The sequence below is a fragment of the Cololabis saira genome, chromosome 2 (assembly GCF_033807715.1).
Source record: "Cololabis saira isolate AMF1-May2022 chromosome 2, fColSai1.1, whole genome shotgun sequence".
NCBI lineage: Eukaryota > Metazoa > Chordata > Actinopteri > Beloniformes > Belonidae > Cololabis > Cololabis saira.
The window spans coordinates 1,396,929-1,416,868 of record NC_084588.1 but is presented as its reverse complement, the minus strand read 5'-3'; the positions used below and the strand labels follow the sequence as shown (position 1 = coordinate 1,416,868).

Sequence of the window (19,940 nt, the reverse complement as noted above, 5' to 3'; positions counted from 1 at the left end):
TTTTATTTATTTTTTTTAACTTGTCTGCACACATATTGGCCCGGTTTCCCAGATCAGTTAAGTAGTTCTTAACAGCGAAAGACTTCTTTCACAGGCTCCTTAAGATGGTTTGAAAGAAGTCTTTCGCTGTTAAGAACTACTTAACTGATCTGGGAAACCGGGCCATTAATGGTTGATACCATGCTGGTAAAAACCTAAGGCATATATATGTGCATTGTTACTATATTTAATATATATACATATATACCACAAACGAAACACGAAACCGACACGGAGCCGACCAAAACACGAGCAGCAATCGACCCAAATCTCGAGATCCAATCACAGTCTGAGCTAAGCTACCGCGACTAACTAACCCCAAAAACTACAGAGCAAGCATGCAGGTGAACAAGCCAATGTGTATGTATATGTGTGTGTGTGTGCGTGTATGTACATGTCTGTGTGGCTATGTGTGTGTGTGTGTGTGTGTGTGTATGTTTATGTCTGTGTGGCTGTGTGTGTGTGTGTGTGTATGTGTGGCTATGTGTTTGTATGTTCCGTGTGTATATGTATGTCTGAGTGGCTGTATGTGTGTGTGTGTGTGTGTGTGTGTGTGTGTGTGTGTGTGTGTGTGTGTGTGTGTGTGTGTGTGTGTGTGTGTAATAATTCTATCAAAGTTCCACCTGAAGTGTATCTATAGTGGGGGAGGGGGGAGGCAACCCCGCCACCCGCGAGACCAGAGGCCGACAAGGAAGAACCCGGAATCCAGGCCATCGGACTCGGTATTGAGTTCTTGACCTTCATTGGCATGAATTAGCCCCGCCCCTTCTTCTGATTGGTCGATATTTCATAGATCCTATTTTCTGCCATAACTTTGGAATGGTATGACATACAGAGTCATGGGTGGTGTCATCAGGCTTAGTTTTGAGTCCTTGACCTTTATTGGTGAAAATTGCACGCACGAGGGCCCGTTCATCGCTGCTTGCAGCTTTAATTATTATCATTATTATTGCACAGTTATTGATTGATTTCTCTGAGACTCTATGAGTGATAAGAGTTCATCAGAGCAACAGCTTGGGGGAAGAAACTGTCTCTGTGTCTGGAGGTTTTGGCACCGTCCAGAGGGGAGTTCAAACAGACTGTGTCCAGGGTGTGAGGGGTCTGCAAAGATGCTACCTGCCCGTTTCCTGGTCCAGGACCTGTACCGGTCCAGGACCAGGAAACGGGCAGGACTCGTACTGTGAGCTGGGTGAGCTTCTGGTGGAGGATTTCAGGGTACACTCACTTACCAATCAGGCTCCAAGAATGGGAAGCCTGACACTCTCTCTCACCAGCTCCCATCTGTGGACAGCGGCTTCTCTGACAGCATCTCTCCCCCTTCATGTGTCCTGGGGACAGTCTGATGACAAGTGGAACAAGAGGTCGGAGATGCCCTGCGCTGAGTTGCCGCCAGTTTAACTGCCTCCTGGTCCTCTCACCTGCACTGAGTGGAATACATCCATAACTCTCAGGTCACTTCAGCCACCGGTCTCTCTCTGTTTATGGTAACACCAGGTTTCCAGCCCCTGCTGTTTCCTGAGGAACAGACCAAGGTGGCTGTTCCTTCAGTCCAGGCACACTTCCAACCGGCACAAATGGTCTGCACTTCAATGCACATTTTCCAGAAACCGTCTTCTGAATGATAGACATCGGGTCCCTGCTCCCTGCATCAGAATATCAAGTTGGACAACGGGTATGGATTTCCACTCGAGCTCTTCCACTCCAGATTGATTCCAAACAGCGGGCTCTTCGCTACATCGGCCCTTATCTCATCGAGAAGTTCATAAATCCCAGTGCTGTCCGCCTGACTCTTCCAGCGGCCCTCAAAATACATCTGGTGGTTCATGTATCCCTCTGGAAACCTGTGGTAGAGGAACATCTCCCTCCCCCCGGCTGAACCTCCCCCTTTATCCTTGATGTGCATCCGGCCTACACGGTTAAGAAGGTCCTGGATTGGAAGATGGGCCACTTTACCACTGGATTTTAACTCGAGGATTGAAATAATCAAAATGAACGTGCTGCCTAGACTCCTCTATTTATTCCATTCTCTACCTATAGAGGTCCCTCAAACCCAGTTTGTGACCTGGAACAGAACAATATCAAGGTTTATTTGGGTAGGTAAAAAACCTAGAATTAGATTTGAAACTCTCCAGCTACCGAAAGAAAGAGGGGGAATGGGTCTACCAAGGCTGAAGGAATACTACTTTGCAGCCCAGCTGAGATATTTACTATGTTGGTGTAAACCAGAATACACAGCAAAGTGGAAAGAAATGGAAAAAGAATTCGGAGGATACCCAATTCAGAATGTGATAGGAGATAAGGAAACATATCATAAAATAAAAAATAAAATTGACTCAATTACACTTTTCACTCTGGAATTATGGTACAGAATAATTAAACGCTATGGCATAGACAAGGATATTCATCTGTTAAAGTGGGTTGCATCTGACAGTAATTTCAAGCCTGCCAGGTATGACAAGGGATTCAAACAGTGGGAAATTAAGGGAATTACAGCTTGGTGCACTCTAGAGAAAGATGGGGAGCTGGAGAGTTTTCAGAACATGAGAAACAAATATGATCTAGAGCAGGGGTCGGCAACCTTTGACACCGAAAGAGCCATTTGATCCGGTTTTCACGGAAAAGAAAACACTGGGAGCCGCAAATACTTTTTTTTTTATATTTATGAACGCATTTTAAACAACAACAACTTCACTTCGGGTATCACCCCATACACTTATTAGTGCTTTGAAGATGGGCTATCATCTTATCTAAAATGAAGATAACACTGTATATATTGCTTTTTCTTAACTTTACACTTTGTATAAACGACTAAGTGTGTTGCTTCTGAAATCCACGAAGTGCTACAGAGAAAATTTAATTGTATCTATGTAATGAACACATTTTGAACATTTTGCATTCTTGAAAAAATAATACAATATCTGAACGTGTATTTCAAATAAATTAAAAAGCTGAACTTAAATTATCCATAGCAAACAAAAGCAAAAAAATGCCGTGAGCCGTCTTCCTTATATCGCCTTTGGGCTTTCAGAGCAGCGGAGTAGCGGAGCCTTGACCTGAATTTAAAAAATAAATTGGGGAAAAAAGCACTTTGTCACTAACAATGAAAAATAAATATTTGCAAAATATCTGCATAGATATTTATTTTACCCGGTTAATGGGACTTCTGCTCCTGAATCTCTGCGCACAGCGTCGGCAAATCGGGGCTGTACGAAATCACACTCATCTTTACGCAGGACTGTAAGCTGTCATCTGTGAGGCGTGAGCGGTGTTTATTTTTAATGTAGTTCATGGTGGAGAATAGCTGCTCACATACATATGTGGACCCGAAGATCGACAGGACTCCAAAGGCATATGTCTTCATGTTCATGTAGGTGTCGGGGATGGCGTTCCATGTTTCAAACACGAGTTTGTCCGGTCTTGGAAGGTTCTCAATATCACTCCATTTGTGATTCTGAGCAAGAGTGGCCTTCTGACGTGCAACATCTTCGAGATCCTCTGTCAAGCATTTGAATTTGGACACCCACATGTCTTTGTCAGCTATGTCAGCCAGCTCCAGCTCCAGATCAGGTTGACTTACACCTGCAAATGCAGTCACATTTAGCAGGGATGGATCGATGTTCAGGGGAGTGACGGGGAAGGACAATGTGGTCTTTTCCTCCCTGAACTCACGGAATCGTTTCCCAAACGATGCTTGCATTGTGGTGATTGCAGACTGCAAATACTCTGAGTTGATCACCCCGTGAGCTTGTTTGAACTCCCTTAAAGAGGGGAAGTGAGACAGTGTGCCTCTCTGTAAATCCCTGGCTAAAACTGTCAGTTTGCGCTCAAACGCCAACACCTCCTCCAGCATGTGTAGCGCTGTGCTTCCTCTCCCCTGAAGAGATGTGTTCAGCGTGTTCAGGTTCGCTGTCATGTCCACCATGAAGTGCAGCTTTTCCAGCCACTCTGGCTGTTCCAGCTCAGGAAAGCTGAGCCCTTTGCTGCTCATGAACGTTTTCACCTCTTCCAGACATGCGGCAAAACGTTTCAGCACCTCTCCTCTGGACAGCCAGCAGACTCTGTTGTGCAGCAGGAGATCCGAGTATGTGCTGTCCACCTCATCCAGTAACGAACGGAACTGGCGGTGATTTAAACCTTTTGCCATTATTTTATTCACGATCTGAATGACAACATTCATGACTTCTGTGCATTCTGGAGGAAAGGTTTGCGCGCACAATGCCTCTTGGTGCAGGATGCAGTAAAAAGTGAGCAGCTTTCTATCCAGTGACTTCTGCAGCAAAGCCACAAAGCCCCTGTGCGCTCCCGTCATACTCGGTGCCCCATCAGTAGCCACTGACACTAGGTGGGTTGTTTTTAATTCTTTGGCTCGTAAACAATCAAGCACAGCCTCACAGATGTCCTCCCCCCGTGTCTGGCCTTTTAGTGGTATCAGCTCAACCATTTCTTCCTGTGGTCCAGCAGAGTTCACATATCGGCAGAACAGCGCTATTTGTTCAATGTCACTTTTGTCTTTTGACTCATCACAGGCAATTGAGTACGCTACAGCTGAATTGAAGTCTTTAATTTGCCGTTTTGTTATATTTTCGGCCATTTTTATGGTTCTGTCTTTGACAGTCTTCGCAGAGAGAGGCATCTCTCTGATTTTCTGCACAATTTCAGTCTTGTTTTTAAAGTCCGCGAATAGGTGTTCCGAAATCTTAATGAATGATTGTTTCATATAGTCTCCATCTGTGAACGGTTTCCCATGCCTGACCAGACTTTTTGGTCAGATCAGCCTTCCGCATCAGTTCCGACACAGCTTTTTTTCTTTCTTCTCCCTCTGGATATTTTTCCGCAAAGGCTTTGTGTGTATTATTGAAATGTCTTGCGACATTTGACCGTTTATTGTTGGACATTTTTTCTCTACAAATTAAGCACACTGGCCACTCTCATCAGAGGTAAATGCAAATGCATCTGTCCAAGCATCATTGAATGATCTATTTTCGTCGGATATTTTTCTTTTCTTACTTTTCTCCATATTGGCTTTGCTGGGGTTGAACGTCGAGATGAATGAATGGGGTTTTGGCGGCAATACCGGCTTTCGCGAGTATGACGTTTATTTTGAGCGACGAAAAACAATAAATATATTTGTATCTAATATGTCAAGATCACAATAATTTTCCAATTTAGAACTAGAATATTAAAGAACTAACACAAAAAAATACACTTCAATTAAATACTTAGTTTTTTTTTTTTTATTCATTTATTTTCCTAAGCCAGTCGGAGCCGCAGTATAAGGATGAAAGAGCCGCATGCGGCTCTGGAGCCGCGGGTTGCCGACCCCTGATCTAGAGGTACACAAATTTTACAGATACTTACAGCTAAGAGATTATTACAGGAAGGAAATCAAGATGGATCCCTCTATGGAAGTGAATGGTGTGATACAAGCAGTGATTAATATTTACAAGGACACCAAATGTAGAATAATATCAACAATGTACCAAAAACTGACAATGAACAAGAATACGACTGACTATGTAAAAGAAAAGTGGGAGTCAGAGCTTAATATAAACATTTCCGACCAAGATTGGCTAAATATGTGGAAAATACATCAAACATCCACCAATTCGCGGATATGGAGGGAATTTTCTTGGAAAAACTTGATCAGATACTTCATAGCACCCAAGGTCAAGGGTAAATATTTGAATGTGAACCTTCCCTGCTGGAGAGAATGTGGAGCAGTAAGCCCAGATCATGCTCATGTATTTTGGAAATGTGATAAGGTACAACTGTTTTGGAAGATGGTACATAAAACTCTGCAAGAGGTGTTTAGGTATGAGATCCCTATGTGCAGTAAGGTACTCTATTTGTGTAATTTTACAGACGAAAGTGTACATGCAGGGGATAGATACCTAGTAAAAATATTGTTGATAGCGGGTAAAAAAGCTATCACAAGGAAATGGGGTAGAGTGGACTCTCCTAATCAGGAACAATGGATGGAGATAATAGAGGAAATCTATGTAATGGAAAAACTGACACATCGTTTAAGACTGCAAGAAACGCAGCTGGAGGACAAATGGCTGAAGTGGACATCTTTCAAGACCTGGTACAGCGACAAAGACTGTTGAAGGATCATCAGATACAGAGGACGAAACAGGCAACTAACAAATGACCACGACGTAGGAATGCTACTCCCAACAGGACTTTAATTTGTTTGTTTTGTTTTTTTTTTGTTTTCTTGTGTTACTGTTTGGTTTTTGTATTGTGCAAAATGTGAAAAATCAATAAAAAACAAAGTTAAAAAAAAAAAAAGAAGGTCCTGGATGTTCGCAGGCGTGGCTGCGGCTTCCAGTACCTCGTGGACTGGGAGGGTATGGTCCCAAGGAGCGCTTATTTTAGGGCCACAGCTCCTCAGAGACTTTTATGCTAGGTTTCCTGACAAGCCCAGTAGGATGCCAGGTGACGCCCGTTAGGAGGGGGTTGCGTTGTTAGACTTTCCTTTTTCCCTTGTTTGTTGTATTCAGCCTGAAGGTGGCTGTTTGGTGTGTATTTAGTTTTTTTTAAACTCGTGGATTCTGTCAATCTGTGAGTGGATCCAGCCCACCGCGGATCCTAACAGCTTCTACGTTACCATTTTTAATACAGATAAATTCTAATGGGGGCAAACTTTGTTGATCAAAGTCATAAGTTTAACTCAAGAAAACCGGGCTTCATAAGGTTGTTTTTTTTGTGTGTGTCATTTGCATCTCCTGTAGGGGACGGAGTGTATGACAATGTTAACAATCACAGCGTTACCAGGTGCTACAGCAGTGTAGCATGAATATAAACTAATGAAAGCATGACGCTCGCTCGCTCGCACGCACGCACGCACGCACGCACGCACGCACGCACGCACGCTCGCTCACACGCACGCACGCGCGCGCACGCATAAATACACACACACACAGTGGTTCAAGTAAACACAACATGTTTGGTTTTCACCTGAGGAAGTTCTCCAGATCATTACGGCTACAGGAAGACCAGAAGAGATTACTGGGGTTTCTCCCTTTCACCCATTCACCAGACATAATATGGGAGTGGCCGGTGCAGTTGTCATGGTCTTCATCATGGCTGATTCCCAGGCTGAGGAAGAGACGATACATTGGCAGTGCGTCAAAACCAAACAATGCTATGTTCAGTTTTTGTACCTAGGACCAATTCTGAGGCTCAATTCACATCTCACTGATAATGTTTTAATCTGACTTTCCATTATTAGAGTTTCAAGTTGTTACCCAGATACATACATTTTGATTTGTCACAGCAAGATCTTCTGAAGGTAAAGAAAGGGAGATCCTTCTCGAGTTATTATTGATTGTATTTTCTCTCTTACATGGTGCATGGGTCAGAAAAAAGTCTTTAGAGACAAATATTGAATAGACATATTGAAACTTGGAAAAGCATCCTTAAACCTTTCTGGAATCCTTTGTTTTTTAAACTGCTTCAATCATTAAGATTTATGTGTACTTATAAACTAAGTACACTCTTAATACTTTCATTTGAGTGAAAAGGGTGAGTAGAAGCCAGGTTTTGCCAATCAAATACAGTTAATTTGTCAATGACAAGAAAAAAAAAATCCTACAAAAAGCATATCTTTTGGCATTTTGCTGGTCTGGAGCATTTATGCATCTTAACAAAAACTCACCACCTGGTGTGATCAGTTGACAGCTCTGTTCCTCTCTTCACCCGAGTGTCCAAGACACATGGCCACAAGTCCGATGACATAACTACAAAGTCTATCATCGATCTGCGACCTAGGTTGTCCCAGTGCCTAGTGCACATGTGGAGACATTTATGCTTGGACATCGTGCTTGAAATGGTCATTCCGTGACAAACACAAAAGTCCAAAAACAAAACACAGCTTGGGTTCAAGTTGGAGTGGTTGTTCCTCACAATCACAGCCAGGTCTCACTGTCATTGCCCACGGGAGCATTGCAGTCCCCCAGCAGAATGAGGGACATACAGACAACAGTCAGGACCCATCCCCCACCCAAAGGGCGGAGGGAGGCTACCCTCTCATTCTCCAGTGTGAATCCCGATGTACACGCACTGAGCCGGAAGGCAATACGAACGGCCACCCCTGCATGGCGCCTCTCATCTTGGGCACCTTCAGAGTGGAACAGAGCCGAACCCCTCTCAAGGAGACTGGTTCCTGAGTTTGAGCCGTGTGTCGAGGTGAGTCTGACTTTATCTAGCTGGAACTTTTCTTGACCTCATGCTCAGGTTTCTTCCCTGCCACAGAGGTGACATTCCATGTCCCTAGAGCCAGCTTCTGCAGCTGAGGTTGGGACCTTCGGCCACCACCCAGTTCACACTGCACCTGACCACTATGACCCCTCCCACAGGTGGCAAGCCAATGGGAAGGAGGATTCATGTTGCCTTGTCGGGCTGTGCAGCCCCGGCCACCAGGCATTCGTCATCAAGCCCCACCCCCAGGCCGGGCTCCCGAGGGCAAACAAAAACAGTCATGACTGTTTTTATTCATCATATGTGGTCTTTTCAGCACTCTTTGTCTTGGGTGACCCTGCCAGGGGTATGCAGCCCCAGACAACTGAACTCCTGGGGTCATTGGAACATGCAAACCCCTCCACCACCATAAGGTGGTGGCTCAAGGAGGAGTCTATCTTAATCTAACACATTTTGATGAAAGGTTTGACGCTTGAAGAATATTAATTTCATATCAAGGTATGCCAAACAGAGTTTGATTAATGAGCCATCACTTAGCCTTGTGTTTCTCCGGAATACGTACTGCTAAAATGGAAGCTAGCGGACAGTCTAATGTCTTCTTAGTTACAGTTTTAACACCAGGAAGCTTTTGTTTTACCTGTGTTTGCGCATACAAAATTCAGAACAACTGTTCCAGTTTTCTCCAGAATTTCACACAACAGTAACAAATAAGTTTGTCAGCGTGATGATGCCATGTACTAATGTAAGTGCTTTGCTCCTAATTTAGCAGAAACTGTTTCTTATTTTTAGTGTAATTTATTTTGTTGTCATTAAATATTTCACAATTGCCAAATGACTAACTAAGAAGTGTTACATACTGTCAACATACTGTCAAGCCATGTAATTACCTTAGATAACACAAGTGTTGTTTTTTTCTTAACAACTACTTTGAGGAACCTTACAGTATGTTTTTCTAAGATACGTATGTTGTGAGATATTTTCTTTAACTAAAACATAAAACAGGGCTGCATTTTCTTTTATTTTTGTAATACTTACAAATAAAGAGCATTGGCTCTCACACTGAATTACATCCTCCTTGTCTTTATGGCCTAAAGACAAGGAGGCTAATTCAGTACTGGCCGTACTACTGGGGGACCTCCCATCATACTGGCTGTGGCAGGGTGGAGTAGCTGCAGCCACTCAGGCTGACGGGACACAGGTGTGTCCCGTCAGCCTCTCCACCCTGCCAGCCTTGATAAGGACTGGGAGACTGCAGCTGTGGAGGTGACTCAGAATGAAGAAGCTGCTGCGTGAGGTGCTTGTGCACTGGGTGATCTGCTGTTAATAAAGGTTCTGCACGAAAACTCCGTGTCTCTCCATCCTTCGGGCGGGCCCCCGTAGCATCCACCCTGCTACACTGGCCTTTTTCCTCACTCTGCTCCTTTCATTGTCTGTGTATAATAGTCTATAATTGTTTCAGTCTATGTTCTCTCATTTCTTTCCAGTAGCAGGTATTAGCAGGTACCCCCCCCAATCCTAACTGAAGAAGAGTGACATGGGCTGGATTATAAATGATTGGAATACAATGGGGCTGAACTAGTCTATATCCTGGGTTTTTAGATCATTTTTTTTAAGTGAGAGAGGGCTACTAACTTATATCAACTTTCGATTTCTTTGTGTGGTCATGATCACCAAATCTGCTATACAATATATACAATTGTCATTAGGGGTGTAACGATACACTAATCTCACGATACGGTACGATACACGATATTGAGGTCACGATAACAATACCATATTATAGCAGTATTTTTTTTAACAACCTTGAATGAGGAACATATGACTGGAAAAAATTGTCTTTTATTTGAAAGACACAAAATACAAAACAATACTGTGCGTTTGCCCTATTGTTACAGTTTGTAATGCTTTATAACTGTTTACGTTTTAAAGAGAAAGCCAGGCCATCCATTTTCCACAAACTGAACTAAAAGTAAATGTCAGGTTTGCATTATGCATCTTCAGTATAAATATTTTGCCACAAACTGAATAGTTTCTCTCATGTATGATTTCATTTTTTTCTTTCTAATTTAACAACTAAAATTAAATAAATAAATAAATAAATAAATAAAAGTAAATAAATACATACAATTTTACATCATGAAAAAGATTGATTCATGCTCACCTTATAAGTGTAAGAGGAGATTTATTTTTGTTAAGAAGGTTATTTTAGTAATTCAGGGTTCATTATTTTATAAATATATTATTTATATTCTGATGTAAATCAGGGACTATAATGACACTAGTCAGTTTATCTGTAGTTGTTAATATGTTTTAGATTGGGCGGAGTGATACAGCACTAGGTGTTGTGTTGATGCTCTAAAATCCTACACTGTTGAGCGGACATTAAAGTACACTGGAGCTTAGCAGAAGTTGCCTGCGTGTTTATCCTACTCACGACCCCAGAAAGGTTTAATTTAATAAGGTAAGGCTTAACTCTACACCAGCCTTACATAAGTAAAAGTTCAGAGCTCAAAACGGGACCACAAAACAGGACTAGTTTCTTCTGAGCGGAGTAAGATTTCTGTCCGCGGGTCGAGGTGCGGTCGCGGCGCGGCCGAGGTCGCGGTCGGATGCGCGTTTCTAGTCAACACAATAGATTAATATTAATAACCCAATATCGCGATACAGTTTGTCACCTCCACGACACGTATTGTGACGTTTTTGTATCGCGAAATTTCGTGGCACGATATATTGTTACACCCCTAATTGTCATACATACATAATTCACTAAAACTTTGTTGATGCATTACTATTGATGGTAGCTATTTCAAAAAAATAAAAAAGGGGAATAGATTTTTTTTTTCATTTTCACTATAGAAAATGTATACTAATTTGATGCTTATAATTCCTGCTCAATCTAGCCTGGAGTGGTGTGTAAAATATTTTATAGTATCCTTTCAACAACAGTAGAGTAACAAGATGAAATAATACTGACGCATGTTTTTAAAATTCAGTGTAAACCTACTTGTGGCCCAATTCGTGAGCAATGGTGAAGGCCAGGTTAAGGCCATTGTCCTCTGCTAAAATGCACTTCCTCTTAGTGCTGCAAACACCACCCAGATAAGCAACACCTGCAACACAGTGAGGAAACATGTCAGTCACTTCAACAAGTAACATTCAAATGTGTGGTTCAATGTCTGTAACTGGTTGGCTGATTGGGTTGAACAATGCACAAAAACATTTTAACTTTGCACACCTCAACTGACAGCCAATAAAAAATGCTACAACCATCTCCGTAACTTTGAAAACTCTAGACAAATGTTCAGTCTCAGGTGTATTGCTTTTGGCCAGAAATTGGTACAGCACAACAGCATGCACATACACATACACATACACATACATATATATATATATATATATATATATATATATATATATATATATATATATATATATATATATATATATGTGTGTGTGTATCTTTGTGGGAAAATCTTGCCATGATCCTTTTCAAAACATCACGTACATTTATAGTATTTTACGACACAATGTGCAATAGTAAATGTGTTATTGCCACAGGGGTGTAAGCATTACCACAGACTTTACTTGTACACATACACACACACTCATACATACATGTGTGCATAGCTGCAGACGCATACACATCAGAACATCAAATGCCATTGAAAATAACCTGGCAATTAACTTTGTCCATCCTCCTTTCTCCCTGTCTAGGAGGACAGATCAGGGCTGTAGCACGGCGAGTGCTATGGGGGCCGACCGACAGGACAGAGGACACAGGTTTCAGTGCAGGAACTCCTTTTATTCTAGATTACACAGCCAGGAACCGCAGACTGCGCCTCCGGTCCTTCCCGGTTCGGCCGGCTGCCGAGGCCGGTCGGGAGGTCGCCCTCGGTGACGGGCCGACCACAGAAACTGGTCGGGAGGTCGACCTCGGCGACCACCGCTCTCGGGACTGGGCCCAGGGTGGCCTCGGGCCAGACGGCATCCGCGGCCGTGGCCGGGGTGCGTCCAGGACCACCCCCTCCCCAACGCAGCACTGCTCCAGCCGCTGGTCCGCCTCTGGAGTTTGCACGTCCAGGACCGCCCCGGCGACCGACGTCTCCGCCTCCGTGACCTCCGCCTCGAGGATTGGCGCCTCCAGGACCGGCTCCTCAAAGACCGCCTCCTCCAGGACCGCCTCCTGGGCCGGCGCCTCCAGGACCGCCTCCTGGGCCGGCGCCTCCAGGACAGTGTTGTTCTCGTTCACGAAAACGGAAACGAAATATGTTCGTCAACGCCCATTTTTACCCGGACGAAAACGAGACCGGACTAGAAAAAAAACATGTGTATAAACAATAACTAGGACTAAATCATTATGCAAGTTCGTTGACTAATAAAAACTAAACGAAAATATAGTTCACAAAATAAATACTCTAAATACGCTAAAATCTATGATCATTTTCGTTCACAAACAAAGACGACACGAAATATATAATTATAATGAACGTATCACTTCCTCCTGTCTCTTTTGCCATAGAGCGCCGCTGTTCGTTCGCAAATGCTCACCGGGACTGTCCGGGAGCACAGTTGTCTATCACTTTGTATTGGCATTGTGGTCAGGGTGACTATATCGAACATACCCTTCCCCCACACACTCGCACTCACACTCACACATAAACAAACACACCCCCTTTTTGAAGTTACCGCCAGCGCTGCATGCAGCTGCAGCTGCACACGATCTCAACGCGGACATTTCATTTCATTTCATTAAATAAAATAAAACGGTAACATGCTTTGCACGGGGATCGGGAGAAAGAGAAGGGAAGATATCTGGAAACATTTTAGATACATTGACGTCGAAGATAAAACGGAATGCTTGATTTTAACGGACGGGGAGCAGTGCGGTCATACTTTGAAGGGAAAGAACACTACAAATCTGAAACGACACATCTCCATTTACCACAAAGAAATCAAGGTAAGCTAAGTTAACATAAAGTATGTTGCTGGTTGTTTACAACATTATATCAACGTTGTGTTGTTGAGTGTACTGTCAGCTTAATGTTACTACAATAAAACCTCCCCAAAAGTAGTCTACTAGTGTGTGTGTGCGTGTGTGTGTGTGTGGGTGTGTGTGTGTGTGTGTGTGCATGTACAGTTAGTATATGTGTGTGTATGTGTGTGTGTGTGTGTGTGTGTGTGTGGTGTGGTGTGGTGTGGTGTGTGTGTGTGTGTGTGTGTGTGTGTGTGTGTGTGTGTGTGTGTGTGTGTGTGTGTGTGTGTGCATGTACAGTTAGTATATGTGTGTGTATGTGTGTGTGTGTGTGTGTGTGTGTGTGTGTGTGTGTGTGTGTGTGTGTGTGTGTGTGTGTGTGTGTGTGTGACCTTATGACATTATGAGCAAAGGCTTTCAAGTGCGACTGTTTTCATTCATTCACATGGTTTTTGTGCAGAAGTTCAAAGCCCCTCTAAGATTATTTTGTATAAATGCACACTACACACACCTGCATAAGAGGTCCATAAACACAAATAAATCCAAACATGGGGCATTTTGAATCACATGAAAGGTGCAGCCATAGAGAGAATCATAACAAACTCCGGCTTTTTGTTGAGTCGTTTACACAGCTGCGACTGCAGCCAAAGTTTATAAAACCTGGCATTTAGAGGGTTAAATCTTTAAAAAATCATGAATATTTGATATCAATACTTAGGTCAGATATTGGTGAAAGAAATGAGCTCAATTAAAGTAGAATATAATATTAATGTATAATATGTTTTAAATAATTGTCAAACTAAAATTAGACTAAATTGTCAGACTAAAACTAGACTAAAATGCAAATAGTTTTTGTTGTCTAAAACTAAACAAATAAATTCACGGTTTCATGGACTAAGACAAAGACTAAAATTCTCGACTTTTAGTCGACAAAAATGTGACTAAATAAAAAAAGGATGAGTTCGACTAAATATGACAAAAAATAACAACGGCGATTGAAACAGGACTAAGACTGAAACAAAATTTAATAATAGCCGACAAGAACAACACTCCTGGGCCGGCGCCTCCAGGACCGCCTCCTGGGCCGCCTCCTCCAGGACCGCCTCCTGGGCCGCCTCCTCCAGGAACGCCTCCTGGGCCGGCGCCTCCAGGACCGCCTCCTGGGCCGGCGCCTCCAGGACCGCCTCCTGGACCGCCTCCTGAACCACCTCCTGGGCCGGCGCCTCCAGGACCGCGTCCTGGGCCGGCGCCTCCAGGACTGCCTCCTGAACCGCCTCCTGAACCGCCTCCTGAACCGCCTCCTGAACCGCCTCCTGGACCGCCTCCTGGACCGGCGCCTCCAGGACCACCTCCTGGGCCGCCTCCTGGGCCGCCTCCTGGACCGCCTCCTGGACCGCCTCCTGGACCGCCTCCTGGGCCCCCTCCTGAACCGGTGCCTCCAGGACCGCCGAGGGCCTCCCCAGACGGTCCCGCTCCACTAGCCTCACGTACGGGCACGTGAAGGAGAAGGGGTCGTCCTCCGTGGACCGCCCTGGACAGTCCAGTGCCACTCGCCGCACGTCCGGATAGCTGAAGGTGAAGGGTCGGTCCTCTGCGAGCAGAGTAGGCGGGCGACCCCACCCTGCCGGCTGCTGCGCTGCCAACGTCTCCAGGGCTGCAGTCTGCCGCTCCGCCTGGCTCCGGATCAGGGCCGCCAGGTATGCCAGCTCCTGTGCCAGTGCCTCCATCCTGTCGGGCCCCACCTTGGGAGCCAGTGTAGCATGGCGAGTGCTACGGGGGCCGACCAACAGGACAGAGGACACAGGTTTCAGTGCAGGAACTCCTTTTATTCTCGATTACACAGCCACACGTCCAGCAGCACCTTCACAGGGAGACGAGAACCTATTTCTGCTGTGCAGCCATGCCTCATCAAGGCAGGCAGGGTGGAGAGGTTGATTGGGGCCACCTGTGAGTTGCTGCAGCTCCTCCACCCTGCCACAAGGGCGAATGAGACAAAACGCAAAAATAGAATGTACACGGTGCAATGCACAGACCGACCACCTGGGTCATTACACTCATCATTCATGTGGCGCTGCAGATGGATACCAGCTCAAAGAGTTTTCAAAGAAACACTGTAGGTGCTTTTTTTTTTAATTTTTTTTTTTTATCCCTGATTATTTACCCATTTCATCACCCAGTAACAGTCCTGGGAGGGCCCCGCACTGAGCTCAGGTCTCCTCCTTATCCTGAGGAGTGACGGGCCGCTTCTTTTCACCAGACAGGGTGGGGCTTCACTGGCCGGACGTAGCGCGTGGAAGTATCACGTTATCCCGGCCAGATCCTTCCCCACCCCATCTGTTCCCCGGTTGGCCAGAGGGGGCAGTAGAGCCCAGGACTGCTGCATGTTTTTGTGAGGGTAGCTCCCATTAGCTACCAAGGGAACACGGGGAGAACATGCAAACTCCACACAGAAAGGCCCTTTTACCAACCCCACCCAGGGTGTGGTGCTGAAGTCATGGGGGAACTTAAAACACACTCAGCGTCACCGGCAGGAATTGAACCCAGGACCTTCTTGCTGTGAGACGGCTGCACTACCAGCTGCAGCAAAAAACAAAACACAACAAAGCATTTCTTCGAACACAGACAATCCATCCATCCATCCATCCATCCATCCATCCATCCATCCATCCATCCATCCATCCATCCATCCATCCATCCATCCATCTTCTTCCGCTTATCTGGAACCGGGTCGCGGTGGCAGCAGTCTCAGCAGGGATGCCCCAGACTTCCTTCACCCAGACACTTCCTCCAGCTCTTCCTCCAGCTCTTCCTCCAGCTCTTCCGAGGGGAGCGATCTTATCCTTTCGGTCACTACCCAAAGTTCATGACCATAGGTGAGGGTAGGTGCGCAGATTGACCAGTAAATCGAGAGCTTCACCTTTTGACTCAGCTCCTTCTTCACCACGACGGTCCGGTACATCGACCGCATAACTGCGGACGCTGCACCGATCCGTCTGTCAATCTCACGCTCCATCGTTCCCTCACTCGTGAACAAGATCCCGAGAACTCCTCCACCTGAGGCAGGACTTCTCCACCCACCCGGAGAAGGCACGCCACCCTTTCCCACAAGTGAGCCATTATGGTGCTGCTAAATTGCTCAGCTCATTTCGATGTGAAGTAACATGCCAAGTGTTATAGGCATGAAAAGAAAAATAAAGAAAAATTGCCTACAGGTATTTGTGTATTTCTACGTCTTACTGAATCGATATCGAAGCATTTAAATCAATATCGAATCGAATCGATATCGAATCGAATCCAAAATCGAACCGTGAGGTTCTCAACAATACCCGCCCCTGGTGGACGACACCACCGTCATCTGCCTGATCCGGGAGGGGGACGAGTCCGCGTACAGACAGGACGTGGAACAGCTGGTCCACTGGTGCAGTCAGAACCACCTGGAGCTGAACCCGCTTAAGACTGTGGAGATGACAGTGGACTTCAGGAAAAACCCACCGCCACTCCCCCCTCACCATCCTCAACAGCTCTGTCTCCACCACAGACTCCTTCAGGTTCCTGGATCCACCATCTCCCGGGACCTGACCACCTTCTACTCTCCATCATCCGTCTGTTCTCTGCACTTCCATCACTGTCTGGTTCGGATCAGCCACCAAACTAGACAGACACAGACAATCAGGTCTGCAGAGAGGATAACTGGGACTAACCTCCCATCTATCCAGGACCTGTACCGGTCCAGGACCAGGAAACGGGCAGGTAGCAACTCTGCAGACCCCTCACACCCAGGACCAGGACCAGGACCAGACCCCTCACACCCAGGACCAGGACCAGGATCAGGACCAGGACCAGACCCCTCACACCCAGGACCAGGACCAGGACCAGACCCCTCACACCCAGGACCAGGACCAGGACCAGACCCCTCACACCCAGGACCAGGACCAGGACCAGACCCCTCACACCCAGGACCAGGACCAGGATCAGGACCAGGATCAGGACCAGGACCAGGACCAGGACCAGACCCCTCACACCCAGGACCAGGACCAGGACCAGGATCAGGACCAGGATCAGGACCAGGATCAGGACCAGGACCAGGACCAGGACCAGACCCCTCACACCCAGGACCAGGACCAGGACCAGGATCAGGACCAGGACCAGGACCAGGACCAGGACCAGACCCCTCACACCCAGGACCAGGACCAGGACCAGGATCAGGACCAGGATCAGGACCAGACCCCTCACACCCAGGACCAGGACCAGACCCCTCACACCCAGGACCAGGACCAGGACCAGGATCAGGACCAGGACCAGGACCAGACCCCTCACACCCAGGACCAGGACCAGGATCAGGACCAGGACCAGGACCAGGACCAGGACCAGGACCAGGATCAGGACCAGGACCAGGACCAGGACCAGGACCAGGACCAGGATCAGGACCAGGACCAGGACCAGACCCCTCACACCCAGGACCAGGACCAGGACCAGGACCAGGACCAGGACCAGGATCAGGACCAGGACCAGGACCAGACCCCTCACACCCAGGACCAGGACCAGGACCAGGACCAGGACCAGACCCCTCACACCCAGGACCAGGACCAGGATCAGGACCAGGACCAGGACCAGACCCCTCACACCCAGGACCAGGACCAGGACCAGGATCAGGACCAGGACCAGGACCAGGACCAGGACCAGGACCAGGATCAGGACCAGGACCAGGACCAGACCCCTCACACCCAGGACCAGGACCAGGATCAGGATCAGGACCAGGACCAGACCCCTCACACCCAGGACCAGGACCAGGTCCAGGACCAGGACCAGACCCCTCACACCCAGGACAGTCTGGTCCAACTCCTCCCCTCTGGATGGATCTACAGAGCTCTGTAGCTAAAACCTCCAGACACAAGGACAGTTTCTTCCCCCAAGCTGTTGCTCTGATGAACTCTCATCACTCATAGAATGTAACAGTAATCAATCACTGTTCAATAACAATAATAATTAAAGCTGCAAGCAGCGATGAACAGGCCCTCGCACCCTTGTGCACGTTAAGGCTGTAACTTAACTTAACTTGTATGATTGGCATGTAGATTCTTCAGGCCTGGACATTTAGCGGATGACACCACCCACGACTCTCTATATCAAACCATTGAAAAGTTATGGCAGAAAATAGGATCTATCAAATATCGACCAATCAGAAGAAGGGGCGGGGCTAATTCATGTCAAGGAATGGAATCAAAATCAAGTCCGATGACACCACCCACGAGTCTTTAATGTCAAACCATTCAAAAGTCATGGCAGAAAGTAGGAACTATCAAATATGGACCAATCAGATGAAGGTTGGGCGCGCTTTTTGGCATCTAGCGTCGCCACGGTAACGCTTTTGACTGAGAAAAGTAATTGCGCGTTGTCACAGGATTGAGACGCACATTTTGATGTATAACACACCTGGGTGCACGTTACGGTTCAGGCCGTATTAATTGCCGAAGGAATGGCATAAATTGCACCAAAATTACACGATTAATTCAAAATGGCCGACTTCCTGTTCGGTTTCGGCCATGCCGCCAAGAGACTTTTCTTTAAGTTGTGACATGATACAGGTGTGTACCGATTTTCGTTCATGTACGTCAAACCGTATTGTGGGGCTTGAGGCACAAAGTTTTCTAGGGGGCGCTGTTGAGCCGTTAGGCCACGCCCATTAATGCATTATGAAATATCAAATTTATCGCCAGGACTTTCGCCATGACTTTTGGGTCAAATTTAGGGGGGCAAAAAGGCCCTCATTTCGTCAGAAGAAAAACAAGGAAAAAACGAGAAAAACAATTCCTACAGATACAATAGGGCCTTCGCACTGTCAGTGCTCGGGCCCTAATAATAATAATAATAATAATAATAACCACAGTTATATGCTGTAACAATGCACCTTTCAATAACCATGTGTACCTCATACTGCTGCACCTTTCACTTAAAAAAAAAAAAAAGTATATATGTAAGAGCTGCCATTTGTCTATTTACTGTACAGTGAGCGAAAATAACCAAGTCAAATTCCCAGTCTTGTTTGACCTGACTTGGCCAAATAAATTGTCGCAGATTGGTGTACCTCTGCCCATCTTTACATCTGAGAGACTCCCTAAAATGCTCCTTTTATATCTAGTCTATTACTGACCTGTGGCCAATTAACCCAATGCTCCTGTTGTTTTCATTTGTACCAATTACGTTTACGGCTTTTTGGTGTCCACGTTACAGCTTTATTGAGATGTGTTGCTGCGATGAAATTCAAAATGACTAATTTTTGCCATGAAATCGTAAAATATCTCAGTTTCAACATCGGATATTGGGTTTATGTTCTATTGGGAATAAAACATGTGTTTATGACATTTGTAAATCATTGCATTCTGTTGTTATTTCCTTTTTACACAATATCCCAACTTTCATAATAAGTGTAAGAGTAAGGATATGGATAGCTGTTGTACTGTTCTTTGCTACTTCCAGATCATTTCAGATGCCCTTTAGTCACATCCCCCTATATGTATATATTGTAAGTATATCAAATAATAGGCTTAATTCATATTAAAACACATTTTGATAACAAGTTGTAACAAATGAAGAAATAATTTATAAAAAATATCTCTCTTCAGTGTACTTTTTACCTCATGTCGGGTAGTTTAATTATTAACTTGACAGGCTTCAATTCCAATGCATATTAATTTGTCTAGTATATGTGTTATGTTTGATGGAGAGA

The 19,940-nt window shown here is 45.6% G+C and overlaps 1 protein-coding gene across 2 annotated transcripts in view; it reads right to left on the bottom strand.

The window, feature by feature from the left end:
• The window catches only part of adamts17 (ADAM metallopeptidase with thrombospondin type 1 motif, 17), a 193,226-nt gene that overhangs the window by 102,289 nt on the left and 70,997 nt on the right, over positions 1–19,940 (bottom strand). For both annotated transcript variants that reach the window (XM_061735776.1, XM_061735787.1), the window contains exons 8-9: positions 11,246–11,351; positions 7,000–7,140 (exon numbers count right to left, since the gene is read on the bottom strand). In XM_061735776.1, the coding sequence (XP_061591760.1) occupies positions 7,000–7,140; positions 11,246–11,351 (247 nt within the window). The remainder of the gene's footprint in view (positions 1–6,999; positions 7,141–11,245; positions 11,352–19,940) is intronic.